A 16,795-nucleotide genomic window follows, 5' to 3' on the forward strand; every position below is an offset into this window, starting at 1 on the left:
ATATTTGCAGCATGTCTTCACTAAAGTAGGCTCATACCATGTTTGTAAATAGCTGCATTTTTAAGACACTTGGCTCAGCTAAACTGAAGAGCTAAGCATGGAGTAATCCCTAAACCACCAAAGAAAACATCTCTAAGGTATGAGAACTGTTGCTGATTGTGGGCAACAAAGTAATTTCTGAATCAAATGACAAAATGCAGATAATCTCTAAAAAATATGGGACATTATCAGCGGACTTATTCAGTTCAGTAGCTGACACACTTGATTATGATTTGCAACAACATTTTGACCACAAAGGTTGCCACTCTCTCCCATACAAGTCAAAGTCAGAGATTGGATCTCAGCGTCACATCAGAATTTGTTACGTCAGAGGAAAGGCAGACCTCCAAATGCAGACACATCTAGCACTCCAGAGACTGTAGAAGCATATTTTAAGGGTTGAACATCCAGAAGAAAAACTGAGTTTATCAGCAGATTCCCCCCTCTTCTTCTCCATGAGACATAAGATTATGAGTGTCACACCACCAGAAAGGAGCAGGAGCTTAGAATTGGCAAGGACACCTTCAGGCAGACTTGTTCAGAACACTTAAGCACACGACACAAAGTTGAACTATGTACAAGTAACCTTTGGCCCATTAAACATAGTAACCAAACATTATCCAGGAAAGAAAAGGTACTAAAGCGAATTTGGAAACGGTTTGCAAGAACAATGCTGGAATGGTAGCTGCAGCCTCAACCATTCTCTAGTCTGCTTTTAGTAGACAACAAAACTAAAACATAGTTTTAGCCACATAAGTTGGGAGTCACTTGTTCTAACTAAAACATTTTAAAGATTAAATATCTAAATGTCTACATCTCTCTTAGACTTGATGGAAGGGAAAAGAGAGATTCCAGAGGTGGTTTACAGCAGCTTAACACAGGTACCTAAGGGCTGCTGAATCATCCCAGGAATTGCAAGTTTCCCTCCATTCATTATAAAAGGAATTAAAGAAGTTAGTCTAGACAGACAGATCTGCCTTTATAAGGCTGGATGAGATGAAGCTCACCCCTGGAGTCCTTTACTTATCCAGCAAGAATATATTAAACACCCCATGATTTCCTCTTTTCCCATGGTTATGACAACTATCTCCTCCTGGTAGGAGCAGCAGCAACAAACTGTACACCTACGCCAGCTACTGAAGTGTACTTGTTTGAAAGCATTTTGTTCACTGTATTCTTCTGCTGTACAGAGTTCTCCATTGAAATTATTCTTGACAGAATACTCCAAGGAACTGACTCTGGAAATTGAACACCCAAATGAGACTTAGAAGCGAGTTTATTCCTCAATACCATTTTCCAGAATATCTGAAGTCCTGACCTATCCTTAAAAGGTATTGTATATTTGTTAGCTTTCCTTTATTACTGTAAAGAGCAGAAATGACATTTCACCCATCAAAAGCTGTGATGTCATTATTCCAAGAACTGGAACACCAGTCTTCTATGCCCTTGTGTAGGCCTTAATCTCTGTAAGATCAGAGGACTGCTAAAATTTCTGCAGTTGTTGCTGTGCTCTAAAAGCAATCAAAAAACTCTAAAAACAAAAGCCAGAAAAACAATCTAAATAAAAGAGTCCATATTATACAGACTTATGTATTTTACAGCTTTTTAAAGACTTGAAATAGAAAAATTTGCTTTTCTACTCAGAATTTAACTCCTATTGCTTTAAAATTCATCGCTAAATGAGGGTGTTTGACGAGTATCAAGAGTTTTGTTTTACCTAGTAACCAGATGGCAATTCTTTGTCTGAGGTTTGGTGTTGTTTAGTTGGATTTTATTTTTTGTTCTTAATAGGTATGGCAAACATTGTATCCTGCTACTACTATATTTTAGCATAATTGCCAAGTTCACAACAAACAGACTCACTGCTTTTCCCAAGCAGATGGTGGAAGTCGATTTTAAAACTGTAGCGAGACTTCTTTTCCAAAATGCCTGCATAGCTTTATGAAGTCTAATTGCTGTTCAGTATGCACACTGAATAACAGCTTATGAGCATGTCTGCAGTTAGAGGCCAAATACGCAAGGTGTTGAGTGCTCTAGCTTAGAACCCTGCATTGGGACAACTTTTTATATCTAAAACTCAGTACATTTCAGTTTCTGTGGGACTGGAGCTACACCTTCAGTTCCTGGGAGACATAAGGTCTTAATAAACACTGGGGTCCATTTTGGACTTTATTATTTGCCCTTTTGTTATATAACTATTCTTTTATTAGGTTTAAATACGAGCACTTTACAGCTATACGTGTCAGAAAGGCATACAATAAAAAATAATTTTTAAATTAATTCTGCCAAGCTAAATCTACAGGTGCTGCAAAATGAAGAGTGACCTAAAAGAATGGTTTAAAATTGAAGAGTTTACATGAACTCAACTTGGCAAATAAATATGAAAAAGAACAGCAGGTGACATAAGTCAGAAATGTAGGTCCAAATATCTCCCAGCAGTCTCTGAAGTTCACATCTGGATCTGAACACAAATCCCATACCTCACCAATCATTATTAACTGTAAAGTAATCTTCTAGAATAACTTGTGTGCTAATAACAAAAAAAACCTAAAAAGCAGTAAAACCACCTCTTGCCAATCCATACATAGCACAGGAATACAGCTAGAGACATGAGCTGGAACAGCCTGTCTGACCTGACATGACCCCAGAGCTCTGTCCCCCAGCAAAGTGAGCTGCTGCCACCCCACCCAGGCATGGCAGCTCTCAGCCAAGGCTACAGCAGTAGCTATAGCCCACAAACTGTGCTCTGCTGGAAAAGAATTGCCAGAAGCAAAGTGCACGCTCCCAACAGCCTCCTTAACCTCCCCTTACCTCAAAGGACCTGGCCCATTTATTTTACAAGAGAAAGTATTAAATGCAATTGTTTCAAATAAATGCAACCCTATTCACACAGAAACCATATATAAATGTCCATTGGTTGTTAAAAAATCATTCCAGAGAAATAAACAAGAGCTATAACAGACAGTGTCCAAGTAACATGAAATCCTACCAACAACTGAACCATCAAATTAACAGGTCACTGATAATAATTGGGATCTTCAAACACTGCAAAATATTATTCATTTGTACACTGAAAGTCTGATTCCTTACATCGTTGCACAAAGATTAGGAAGGAATAAATATAATGGATTAATGAATAATATGAGAGAATGAATAGTATGCATTAAGATATGGGAAGATAATGATGTGCCATTAAATAGACCAGCTATTATGCTTCCTAATTTCAATACTGTAGTTAAAAAAGAGCAAATAGGGCAAAAAGAAGGAGTGAAAGAAATGTAATGTTGCTATTGAAAATGTGTACCTAAGGACCTTATGTGTATACTCCTTCACAATTTAATCTGATTAACAAGAAGTAATAATTTTCAGCTCAGCACTACTTACAAAAAAATTTAGTCTTCATCTTATATAAGATTTTGCACAAAATGCTTTTCAGCCTCAAGATAGCTAATAAGTTAGCTATTAGAGAGCCTGAATAATTTCATGGCACAAAGTAGGGCTTATCACACATTTCCCATCTAGATTGTATTATGAAAAATTGTATCCAGTCATTGCTGGGTTTGACTGACTGGAACTAAACATGGTGGGAATAAAACGAACATTCTTTTTCAAATGTAAGAAGAAAGAATGTTCTCATTAAAATGATTTGGTGATATGACTTTAAACAATTTATTTAATCTTCACCTTTTTTATGAAACTATCCTTCAACTGAGAATTTTTAAAAGTATCATTTAAAATAGATTTTTGAAGTATAATGAGATGCTCTGTCAGATGGGAAGACAAATTAAAAGTGCAATTCACACATAGCAGCATCGCCACCATGGAGCTACTAATCTTTTGCACAATGCTCACAGTCAAATATACTCCAGTCTCTGTAGGGCACGTGATTATAGACTTGCAGGGAGACTGGGATTTAAATTATTCATCAATGCGGATTTCCTTTTGCAGAAAAATTAGTGTGCCACATAAATAGCAAAGCTGTTAATTCTTGGCCTTTTGCAATTTAACTGCCTGGTAATAGCATCTGTTATTACCAGTTAGTTTCCCTAGCAGTTACAATGGCAATATTCTGTCAAACTGAAAGCTATATACAAAAATAATGCAGAAGACAGAACATCCTCATGGCCAATAAATGTCCAGAATACATTAGGTCCTATAAATGTAAACAGCCATGCATAAGTCTGTCAGGAGACCTGATGAATGTCGGATTACGGCCACAACCTTTATGTCCAGAAAACAATGCCATCTCAGCTACAGCACGCCTTTACATATGAACATCCAGAGGGAACAGGATATCAAAATAATTTGCCTGAAAAGACTTGCAATTTTCAAAACTGTCAGGTATGGATTTCAAGTGAAGTGTTATGTGACTTCATCCACCTATTAACCACAGAACACTACAAGCCCATTATTTATAAAGTCAAACTGCATTGACATCTAAATGGTATTATTAAACTTTCACAACAGTGGTCCCTGTCCAATTTGGGCAGCAGAGGAGGGCAGCGTTTGTGGCAGTTCTATCAGCATTTCAGTGGAGCAATACCAGAAGTTGGTTTCTTCTATGTTTGAGGCAACTGCCACAAAATTTCCAACCTATGGGATACATTTAAATAAGCAGTTCCTAGCAGCTTCATTGAAGGTATTCACTGGGCACAAAGTTAAGCAGATGCCTAAAGACTGGCCATTATGAAAAAAAAGGCAAAACAAATTAGTGAAAGGACTGTACTGGTTCCTTCCTAAGTGCCTAGAATGGTTCTTTGGACTTGCATCTGGCTCAAAAATAATCAACAAGAAATTATAAAAAATGAAAGGTTTCCCAGAAAAACAATTTCGACAGTTGCATTCACAGATATTCACAGGTTATTATCAGTTGAAAGCGACCCACAAGGACCTCAAGTGCAATTCCTAAATGAATGCCTGTATGGGGATTGAACCCACGACCTTGGCGGCATTATCAGCACGCTCAAAGCAACTAAGCCAACATCAAAAAAAAGCAAATATCCTTGATTTTAACATGTAATTGAATTTACTGCTTCTGCTTTTGGAATGAAACATTCAGAAGTAAGAACTAGTATCACACAGTAAAACATCAGACTCAGCAAAATCTAGGTGAAATGCCAAAATTAAAATTAGAGAAAAAAATAATCAAAGACACCACCTAAATAATTGAGTGCAAAGAAATGCATGCAGGTTCATACTAAGCAAAGATACACCATCTCCAGTTCAAAATGTGAAATCCTCACCTCTGTAGCCTGAACAGAAAACAAAACCATATCTTCTGCCTAGACTTCAGTTACACAGAAATCAAAGCTGTCCATAGTGTGACACAACATGGAAATTTGTTCATTATGTCAGATTTCAGTTCACAGTTCTGAGATTTCGTATGACAATATTTTGGTCTCATAGGACAAATTGCATTCTCGTCTTCAGTATCGTTCTTTATGTACATAACTCTGCGATGGAACTACAATGGGTGTGGACCATTCCTATGTTTGCCCAATAAACCTGAACATTTCAGTTAGTCTTGATCATTCTCTCCTGGAAGTCCAAAACCATTAACATCCAAAAAACTTAGGGAACACATTGCATTATTTCCAGAAATGCAGTTATACTAGTCAGCCTCCTCTCCTGCCATCTGAAGGACAATCAGAGAATATGCAGACCACCCAGGACTCTTTTCCCTTTCTCACAGCTATCAATGGAGGCAATCTGGCATGTAACATTTTGTGTTTCCCACGGTAATGATCACAATACAAATGCTTGCAGCTCAAGAAGATCTATCTAAAGGAGCTGAAAACATAATTTGGGACACAAACCAGATACTTTTAGAGAGAGATTTTGCTTACTTCCACATTGCTTTTCTTAATTGTTGACTTCTTTACTTTTGCAAATATATTCAGCATAATGAAGAAGGATGTATTTTACTCCATAAGAATAAGGTTGATCTTATTCACTAAATGAGTAAACATCACTGATTCTACTGTGACAAAATCTATGAGGACTGAGTTGCCACCACCAGCAAATTCTACAGACTGAGACACTCCCTCCAGGAATATACACCTGAACTTAATACAAGAAAAATGCACTGAAATGTTTTTCCAAGTTTTTAGGCCAGATTAAAAAATACATCAGGTTTCATTATTTAGAAGAGGTTCACTTGCTACTGCAAACAATTCTGTTCTTTTCAAGAACAGTATTCGATTAATTGACCTTCCCTCTTACTCACTGACAGAAGCAATGCAAAGTAGCACCCACATGGAAATGAGTCCTGGTTCGTCATTATTTTATGATAATTTGAAACATTGACTGATGCAGATGCAGTTTATTTTTCACTTGGGTTTCAGGTGAGAAATTATGCATTTTATTTCACCAGTGTGTATGAATTGGAAATTTGATTCTGAAATTATCATGAGGAAAAAACAATTCATAGAATCATAGAGTAGTTTGGGTTGGAAGGGGCCTTCAAGATCACCTACTTCCAAACCCTAGATTACCCTTCCAAAACATCTTCCACTAGAGCAGTTTGCTCCACACCCCATCCAGCCTGGCCTTGAACACTTGCAGAGGTAGGGCATCCACCACTTGTCTGAGCAATCTATTGCAGAGCCTCATCACCCTCACAGTAAATAATTTCTTCCTAATATCCAATTTAAACCTACTCTCTGTGAGTTTAAAGCCATTCCCCCTTGTTCTATCACTATACACCTTTGTAAAAAAAGTGCATGCAGTGACAAGACAAAAAGGGAATTCTAAATATGATTCATGAAAGTCTCTTTCACATAATCTTCCTTATAAAACTCCTATTCAGATTGTTCTAACTATCTCCACATGGATACAGACAGCATATTTGACTTCTAATGGACAAAACCCCACATGGTGGTGACCTGAAGCATTCCTCCTGCATGTTTAGATATCCTTCCAGGAGAGCTCCAGAATGCCAGTGCTTCAGACACATGTAAGGATAAAAGAATGAAATATTTTTATTTAAATACAATTGGTTCTAAACACAAAAAATATTTCCCTTTTAAATGTCATTTATTTCCAAATATGTATCTCGGTGATGATTCCTCTAATTAAAAGGGAATGTTGCAAAAACCTAGCTCTGCTGAAGGAGCACTCAGGAAAAGATAATTACCTTGCTTACCATCTCACTGTGTCTCTGGAACTTCAATCCCACTACTTGCGATAGATAGACCTGTACATTGTATGTAATGGAGCAGCCAACATAAGTACAGCTCCATGCCACTGCAGCTGGATTGCTTCTGTTACTCCAGTTAGTTCATTTAGCAGGAGATTAAGCATCTCAACATTGCAAAAAGGAGACCGAAGGCCAAGTCCCTTGGTAACTTTAAAGAGAGTCCAAGCACAGAGGAAATTCCTTGCAGATTAAGTACAGCTGTCAGCCTATAAACTTTCCAGTTTTTCTATTCCATTCCTTTCCTCAAAGGGAGAAGAGAGCTGAGCCTGGATAATTATATTGTCCTTTCAGCATAATTACCCAGCTTTGTCACTGCTTCACACATAATTAAGTACTAATATTACCCTATAAGTAAACAATATATACATGATATTTCTGCAATGGGCAAGAAAGCATTGCCTTATATACATGCTGTTAGCAGGAGTAAAATTGTAAATTGCATGCTGAATCTGAAGCCATACTATGCTGTCAGATATTTTTGATTAAAATGAATTTGTTTACTCTTCAGTACAATGAACCATTAAAAAATAATTTGCAAAATGCTGAAAATATTCATTATTGAAGTGATTCCTATATAATGAACAGTGTGTCTGAAAACATGAATCATCATGTAAAAGAAGATACTGAACTCAAGTCTGCTGTTTGGAAACATGATTACATGTGTGTCTGTACTGTACAATTGCCTGTGATGTCAGCCAGCAGATCAGCATCACCCAGCCACTCACTCACTCCCCCCAGAAGGATGGATAAGAGAAACAGAATGTTAAAAGGGAGAAAACTCATGGGTTGAGATAAAGAAAGTTCAATAGGTAAAGAAAAAGCTGCACACTCAAGCAAAACAAAACAAGTTCACCACTTCCCATGGGCAAGCAAGTGTTGAGCCATCTCCAGGAAAGCAGGGCTCTATCCCACAGAACAGTGACTTGGGAAGACAAACGCTATCACTCCAAATGTTCCCCCTTGCTCCATCTTTCCTCCTGATTTTAATGCTGAGCACCACACCGTATGGAATGGGACATCCCTTTGGTCAGTTTGGGTCAGCTGTCCCAGCTCCATCCCCTCCCAGCTCCTTGTCCATTCCCAGCCAACTCACTGGCAGGGCAGCATGAGAGGCCCAAAGCCTCGATGGTGCGTAAGCATTGCTCAGTAGTAATTAAAACATCCCTGTGTTACCAACACTGATTTCAGCACAAATTAAAACATAACCCCATACTACCTACTATGAAGAAAATTAAAACTATTCCAGCCAAAAAAAAGTACACTTCCAAAGAATAGTGGCACTATATTAGATGTTCTTTGCATAAATGCTGATGACTGCATGGGGAAGAGTGCCAAAAGCTGTTGAGAATGAAGTCTTAGATGTTCATTTGTGAACTTTGATACAAGTCAACTTTAGAACCTTAGTCTGGCCTCTGTCCTATATTTAAAAATCACCAACACATGACAGAGTTCAAACAGGGGACTCACTGGGTCTTATGCTGAACCAAGACCATTAAAATAACTATAAACACCTTTCATCATTTTCAGAAACTATCTCTGTGTTTGCCTTTTAAAACATCCTATAGTGGTGAGTTTTAGAATTTACTGATCAGTTGTAGGAAAAAGCACTTCCATTTCTTTGTCTTAAACCTCTAAATTAAGCGTAAAACATTCTTACGCTCCTTAGTTGCAGCGTGAGAAGAAAGAATGATCATTACATATTTCCACATTTCATCACACCTGTCCATTTTCCAAAGGAGAGTCCCAATTTACACTGTCTTTTCTAATAGCACCAGTGCTCCATGCCTCTGGTTCACATTTGGTTAAATTCACTGTACCCTTTCTGGTTCTTCTACATCTTTCTGTGATAGAATGAATTAATCTTGCATGTAGTATTCAAACAACCTGTGTAACATGTAATTGTATTAGTGAAATGAAATTCTGGTGTTTGTTCTCAAAGCCTTACCTTCAAATTTTCAACACCTACTTCTCCTTTTCATTGTTAAGCATTGAGGTGACATTCTGTATGAAATATTTGCTGTGATTCTAATATTGCTAAATGATAATAACAATCGTAATTTTGAGGTCATTATTCTGCATGTGTAGTTCAGACCATTTCCTCTGCATGCATCAGTTGGTATTTAACAACATTGAATTTCATTAGCCATTTTATTAGCCAGTAACTCAGTATTGTACCATAAGAATCTCATCACAGACTGTTTTAAATACCAGGCATTACTTTGTTTTGTCTGCAAACTTTCTCACTACAATGCTCATCTCATTTTCTGAATAATTTATGAGTCTGTGAAATTCAAATTTATGAATATATTGAACAGCCCAGGCTCAGCACAGACTTTTGCAGGACTTTATTTGTAACCACACTCCATCATAAGAACAAACCATTGATTTCTATCCAGCAATCTTTTAGCAAGGTGGCAATACGGGTCTTTGTTGAAGGAATTTGTTATAGTCTCTTTCACAGTTGTAACTAGATTGTATCATCTGGATCATCCTTATCCAATGTTTACTGACACATTCAAAGAACTCTAGATTTTTGACTCATGACATCCCTCTACTTTCCAAACCACATTGGTGCTTATTGTATCTATTTATCTAGGTGTTCACTAACTCTACTCTTTCTAATTATGTCTATCAAATTGCTTAATGCAAATGTCAGATTTCTTGGTATGTAATTCTCATCCTGAAACCCCATTTTAAACACAGGTACCACCTCTTACTCATTCAAAATTGTAGGTTGCTTATTACAATTATCAGCCTTGCAACTTTATATTTAAGTTCCTTAGAACATCTAAATGAGAGCTGTTAGATGATGTTGATCTGGTACTATTAATTTTATTGCTTAAAAATGTCTTTTATTGACACTTTAATTTGAGACAGTTCCTCAGATTTATCATCCATAAACAGTGACTCTGAAGAAGGTATTTTCCTAACCTTCTCTGGAGAGTACATAAATGCATACAATTAAATCAGATTTTCTGCACAATGGCCTTATTATACTCAATGACTTTGATTATCTACCTATCTTCCACATTCTCTTGCAATTTCCCAATTCCAGTGTAGGGCTGTGTGTTTGTGCGTGCGTGTTATTTGTCGATTTCCCTTAGGAAGTTGTCCCTCAACATGTTTTTGTTCAGTTTCATTGCAATTTTACATTTAAACTGCCAAGTTCACATTTATTTCCTCATTTGACATGCATGTCTGCAAGTTCTAACAGTTTCTGTCTGATATGTAACATGTTTTCCGTATTTTGAAAGCATTCAGCAATTAGCACTTAAGTTTATAGTTTACTTAAATGTATAGAGGTTACCTGCAAGCATTTTTATCCCCGTTGCTGCTTCCTTCAGTTAGTTTGTTTACACTTTATCTTTCTCACAATACACCATTTTAGTGTTAAAAGGTACACAGGTGCTATTCAGATTTCTTTTGTACAACATATTTGGAGGCAACTGAAATCTCTAAACATTATTGTGTTTTCTGCTCTAGTCTCTGATTATTCATCTGGGGAATCCTAGATTCACTGTCTCTTTCAGTACAATAATTACAGGCATCTAAGTGAAATTGTAAAATAGAAACTTGACAACAAGCAATGGGAAAGACACTTTTCACCCAGTATTTCCTCAGACTACAGAATTCATTGTCAGCATCTAGGCTAGGTGTTCAATACTACAGTATAATACATCTTTCCATACTTAGGCAAGACATGGTAACCTCCATGAAAATCTGTGATTTATGGCTTAGTGCTCCCACCCATCCGCATCACGTCTTAGCGTGTCATTTCTATTTGCTTCCTACTCCACCAATGAGCATCTCTCTCATTATCTACCTTCCATTTTACAATAGAGATGCCTCTTATACCAATAAAATTTAAAGCTAGCCATTTTCATTTCTAAATTTGGGGTTCAGACTTCAAATGCTGAGATGGAGCTGAACATAGAAGACATACACAGGGAGTTATATGGAATATCACTGTATTGCTGGTACTCAAGATAAGTTCTGGATAATTTAAGTTACTCCAAAAGCTAGAAACAAACCTTAACTAGGAAAATGTTTATTTACAAGATATTAATGAAGTGATATTAATTCCATGTGTGGATCCTCTCATTCTAAACAAGAAGAACTTATTACAAAGCATTTTATTTCCAAAAGAGTGTGTGTGTGTGTATATATATATATGTGATCTTTATCAGAAGACTGCACTGCAAAAAACTTTTCAGAAATCTCTCATTAGCTAAATTCTTATTTTTCTTAGGTCATAAATATTCAATGGTAGCTGGTGTTACTTTTCTCTAAGAATTTATACACATTGAACACAATGTTGATCATTTCATATAATTCCTTACCAACACTAAAATAGACTAAAATGGAAGTGTAGATGTGGCACTTAGGGACGTCGTTTACTGGTAAGACCTGGTAGTGCTGGGTTAATCATTGGACTTGATGACCTTAGGGGTCTTTTCCAGCCTAAACAATTCTATGATTTCAAACTGTCTTCCAGAAGTTGAGTAAAATATAAAATTATATATGCACTTCCTTGGCTTTCAGTTCCTTGCATGTGCTATTATCATGTTTTACTTGTGCAGACATATAGACAGACAGACAGACAGACATCTGTCTATACCCTTTTTTCAGTCCAGAAATTCTAGTCTACTCTTTGTCGACAAGTGAACATGGAATCACAAGAAAATACTACATCTTTTTTTCTCTCCATAGGAACAAGATATAAAAGGCAAAGCCATACGTATATCAAATCAAACATTCATATAATTCAATATCCTATCTCTGGCAACTGTGAATTAATGATAACAGTATAAAATAAAGCACATAATGGTAATGCCATAATAAACTCTCCTTTACCCATGGAAAATTTCCAACACAGAGCTGGTCTAATGCCTCTATTTCAGGTTGAAGTACACTGGCATAGAAAGTCACTATTCATTTAAGAAGTCATCACACACCTTTCATGAGTCACATCTTCTTTATCTTTTCTAAATCTTTTTTAATTCTACTATATGGTTTTCAGGACTAGAACCCTAGTAGTGTGCCCGTTCTCAAGGACAAAGACCAGAAGTTTGTACAATGCCATAATGATGTTTGCTTTGTTCTCTTTTCCTTTCCAGAAATTCTTTTAATTTTATGTGCTGCTTTTGTGCACTGTTGAATCATTGGCTATTTCTAAGCACTGCGCTGACTTTATTATAGAATGATCTACTATAATTCCAAGATTTCTATCTTGAGTGGAAATAACCATTCAGAGCACATCACTATGTATGCAAAATTAGTTTTTTCTCCCAATGTTCATCACTATCAATACTGGATTTCATCTGGCACCTTATCACACCATCTCCCTGTATTGTGAAATCTTTTGCAGCTCTCATCAGTTAATTTCCATTTTCACTTCACTAAATAGATTAGTATTAGCACACTTTGTCACCTCCTTATTCACTTCTTTTTCCAGATCATTTATGAACACCTTGAACAGGCAGGTTTAGCATAGATTCTTCTAGACTTCACCAATGATCTTTTAATACAGAAAAAAAAATATTTTTTTTCCTAACATTTAACCATTTATTAATCTAAGAGAAGACCTTCCCTCATGTCTCATTGCAGCCTAATTTGTCACTAGCTTTGATGTGCAATCTTCCTAGAAACCTCTTTTCAGAATGCAAGTGAGAAATAATTTGCAAATATTTTCTGTCACTGTGATGAAAGCAAATTTATTTGTAAATTTGAATTTAATTTTCTGATTTTTGAACAAATTAATTTTCCATTAAAATACATATATTGATGATAATTTTCACTTCTGTTTTCTTTTTGTTTGCTCTCTCAGAACGAGCTTCTGTTACAGTTTTGTGCATTGTGGCACAATGGTCTTCATTTGGCAAGGAGCTTAACTTTAAGTATAAACGTGGTTCTATTCAATTAAGAACTTCAAAAAGTACTTCACGCAAATTACTTTTTTCATGAATTAGGACAAGAAGTGAAGTAATTAAAACATGAGGTTTGCTTACATGACAGTGGATGCAAGTTTTCACTGCTTTCAGTTTCTATACATTGAAATAACCATAGTCTATATAATATCATTATTTATAAGTCATTGACTAGTGAGATGCTAGGTCCTAGTTCAGAAGACCTTTTAAAAGCTACCAAAGACAAAGGCATGGCATGGTCAGTTCCCAGGCCATCTAGAAGTACCAAACTAAGACTAAAGAACACAGAACAGCTTACAAGCTTTATCTTCAGCTAAGTTAATGACGTACTAAAGCCAGCAATGCTCATGGCACTGGCCTCTGTAATAGGAAACATATCAGGATTCCTTTTCCCAGGATACTGCTGTGAGCTACAGCTTACTGGAGAAAGTGCCAAGTCAGCAGAGGACCACAGGATTCCAGTACCAGCAGGAATCCAAATAATCAAAAGGTATCACTAAGAAAGCAAGGCACCTTCATTACATGAGAATCCAAGAGGATGCTGGAAGTGTAAAAGGATTGTGTATTCATAGAGAACAGCAGCTCAGGGAAAGACTCACAGACAGCAATTACTCATCCTTGGACTCATACTATTACAACCCCGACTTTTCATGCATGGTGGATGCTGCTAGAAGTCAAGTCTGCTTAAGTTCAAACATACCTATTATCTGCTAAAAATGGCAATTGGTCTATAGAGAAAACCCGTCATGAACTATTACTGGTTCAGGGGTCACTTAGCTGTTCATTAATCTTGGAAAACATGTCATGTATAGGCCTCTCTCTTCTGTGTCCCACAATGTCATGCCTACTTCTTGCTTTACATACTTAATGAGAATATCACTTCTTCAAAATCCATCCAAAAGACTACGTACTACCTATCTCAACGTCTCAGTTTCTCAAAGTAGTGACACTCTTTCTATTCTCTTGTTCAAAATGAGGTGAAGTAAATCTTAATAACAAATAAAGTGTTTCTGAAATGCAAGAAAACGTACCATTAGTAATCTACTAAAAATTTTGAAGCACAGGTCAATGTTAGTTTGTATTACTTACCTTCTGGCTGTTTAATGTTGATCTTACTTTAATTCAGTACAATTTTTATATGAGTATGCTGGCACAATATGAACACAGATACCACAATACTAAAGGATTTATATCAAGAGATTTAGGTGAACTTTCTATGACCATTATTCTTCCAGAGTTTTTCAAACTTGTTTTGTATTAGCCAGATGATCTTGCACTTTTATATTTACCACTTCAAAATTGCCAACCAGATACCAAACATGGATGATTTGTGAATGTTATACTTCTTTGTGCTTTTAATTTCAGATAAGCAGCTGAAGAAGGCTGGAAATGGTAGTGCTACATTTTATTAACAAGATTTAAATATGATTTGTAAAACTGGACACAGATTTCTCTGTTTCAGTCACTGAAACATTACAAATGAAAGATGAATTGGAAATACAACTTTATGTCTCTGCTTGGTCACAGCCTTTATAGTCCTAATCAATAAACAAATAGGGCTCGGTCAGCTTCCTCTCTTGCATTCTTCATGATGAGGCAAATATCTAACTTCAGCAATTGCTACAAGACAGTTCCTTTGCAGTGAATTCAGGAGTTTTGGCAATAGAAGTTATTCTGTAGTGTTTGAACCACTACAGGGCAAACCAACCCTGTCACTCAGTCCAGAACAGATAGTCTTTTCAACTACAGAGAAGAGCTGGAAGAACTATTCTGTTTAATGACATCAGTGTCCAAGCTTCCCTTTGCTGTCTTAGGGATGTGCCTTCTTTGCTACTTTCAGACCACAGGGATTAGGTACACATTGTCTAAAATAGAAACCAAACCCCTCAAACCACCAATTACCTTAACTGCCCAGTTTTCTCAAGATAAAATGAAACATGCACCCCAGAGTACTTTAGTTCAGAATAAAAAAAGGTAGCAATTCACATGACCAACATTCAAAATTATGTAGACAGTAGAAACTGAGGGTGTACACTCAAAAAAAAATTAAGGAGGAAAATATTTTTAATTATATGGAACAGAATAGAGAGGAGATTTGCTTACGTTATGTTTCTCTTGTTTTCCACAAAAATTGTAGCAAAGTAAGCCAGAACTCCAGACATGGTACCTGAATTCCCAGTATCTGGACAGTTTTAAGAGAAGAAAAACAAATAAGGAATGAAAAGAGAACTCAAATACTCAAGAAACAAGGCTAGACTACACTGAAGCACAGAGAGCTGAAGATGGGGGGGACAGGTCTCAGAGATGAGGAAGCAAAAGGAGATAATGTAGCAATGAAAATTCAAAAAGTTTGTCACAAATTGAAGGAAACTGCATGACTACAGTTCAGTCTTCTTTGTGCCAGCACTGCTTTCCGGTCCTGCACTGCTGAATGCAGGGAACTTCCCAAACCTGTGCAGACACCTCCAAGCAACACCCCCCAGCATCAGCAACCATCCAACTTAAATGGATTTTGGATGTTCAGTTTTTCCAGGGGCAGTCAAACATGGAGCCTATGGCAACTCCTTGATGTTAGCTGAAGGTCTTCAGCCCTGTAAACCCTATCGTGTCTCTGAGTGCCGGACTGCTAGTTTCAAATGTTTTAGTAGATATTTGTTGTTTTAGTTTTAGCTCTCTTGTCAATTTTTTTTCTCCCTATTCTAATGGATTAAAACTTTTAAAAGTACATGAAATCTTCTTTACTTTTTTTCATTTAATATTCATAAGTAACGTATGAGAAATTATACCAAACATTCTAAAAATAAACAAAGTTTTAAGTGGGAACAAGAGTTCTTATCCCAAACTGTGCAACATGTTATGATCATCTTTGGTTCTTTCTCAAGTTCTGTAAAGTATAAAGAGAATAGTATGAATACAGCCAAGTGTCAACTATGCCACTTCCCATTCTATCATCATGATCTAACTCAAATATTTCAGTGAAAACTGAACGACTTCACAGAATCATAGAATTGTTTAGGTTAGAAAAGACCTTTAAGATCATCAAGTCCAATCACAGAATGGACAAATCCCAACGCACTTGATGAGGAGTAAATTATTGTATAACATTTAAAAAGTGGCAAGATTCAATCAGACCAGACTTATATTGGGTTAAAAAGCTATGTAGATATAATTAATCCTTTTTAAAAAGAAAGGAAATGTGACAATTCTTACTTACTTGCAGATCAATATAGTCAAATGGGTAAAAGTACTAAGGAGACGCTTTCCTGGAATAGCTTTTAAAAGTTCACATGAAAAACAAGATTCAAATTTTATATTTAAATAAGTTTTCATCATATAGATTTGAATAGGTGATTTAGGGAGAAAATCCTTTAAGCTTTAAATTATCACATTGTGCATAACAGCAGAAGAAGAAACACTTTATAAATTCCAATTTATGAAAAACAACAAAAAATTATTTTGTGCATTCCTTAAGAATTTTGTGGGTTAATTCTGCTTAAAAGTGCACACTAATACTTGACACAGATTCATATCTATCAATTCGTGGAATATTTTCTTCAGTTGATTTCTAGATGTAATTTTAAAAGTAGTAATGATTTTCATAGTTAATTCTGTTGTCACCCTGCAGACTCCA

At 36.3% G+C, this 16,795-nt stretch overlaps 1 protein-coding gene across 6 annotated transcripts in view; it reads right to left on the reverse strand.

The window, feature by feature from the left end:
- The window catches only part of TAFA2 (TAFA chemokine like family member 2), a 174,104-nt gene that overhangs the window by 64,258 nt on the left and 93,051 nt on the right, over positions 1-16,795 (reverse strand). For all 6 annotated transcript variants that reach the window (XR_004357421.1, XR_004357420.1, XR_004357419.1 and 3 more), the window contains exon 2: positions 15,268-15,346. Coding sequence is in view for 1 of the 6 variants with exons in the window: in XM_032689590.1 (XP_032545481.1) it covers positions 15,268-15,326 (59 nt within the window). In the remaining 5 variants the exon portion in view is untranslated. The remainder of the gene's footprint in view (positions 1-15,267; positions 15,347-16,795) is intronic.

This window comes from Chiroxiphia lanceolata, chromosome 5, assembly GCF_009829145.1.
Source record: "Chiroxiphia lanceolata isolate bChiLan1 chromosome 5, bChiLan1.pri, whole genome shotgun sequence".
In the NCBI taxonomy this organism is placed as follows: Eukaryota; Metazoa; Chordata; class Aves; order Passeriformes; family Pipridae; genus Chiroxiphia; species Chiroxiphia lanceolata.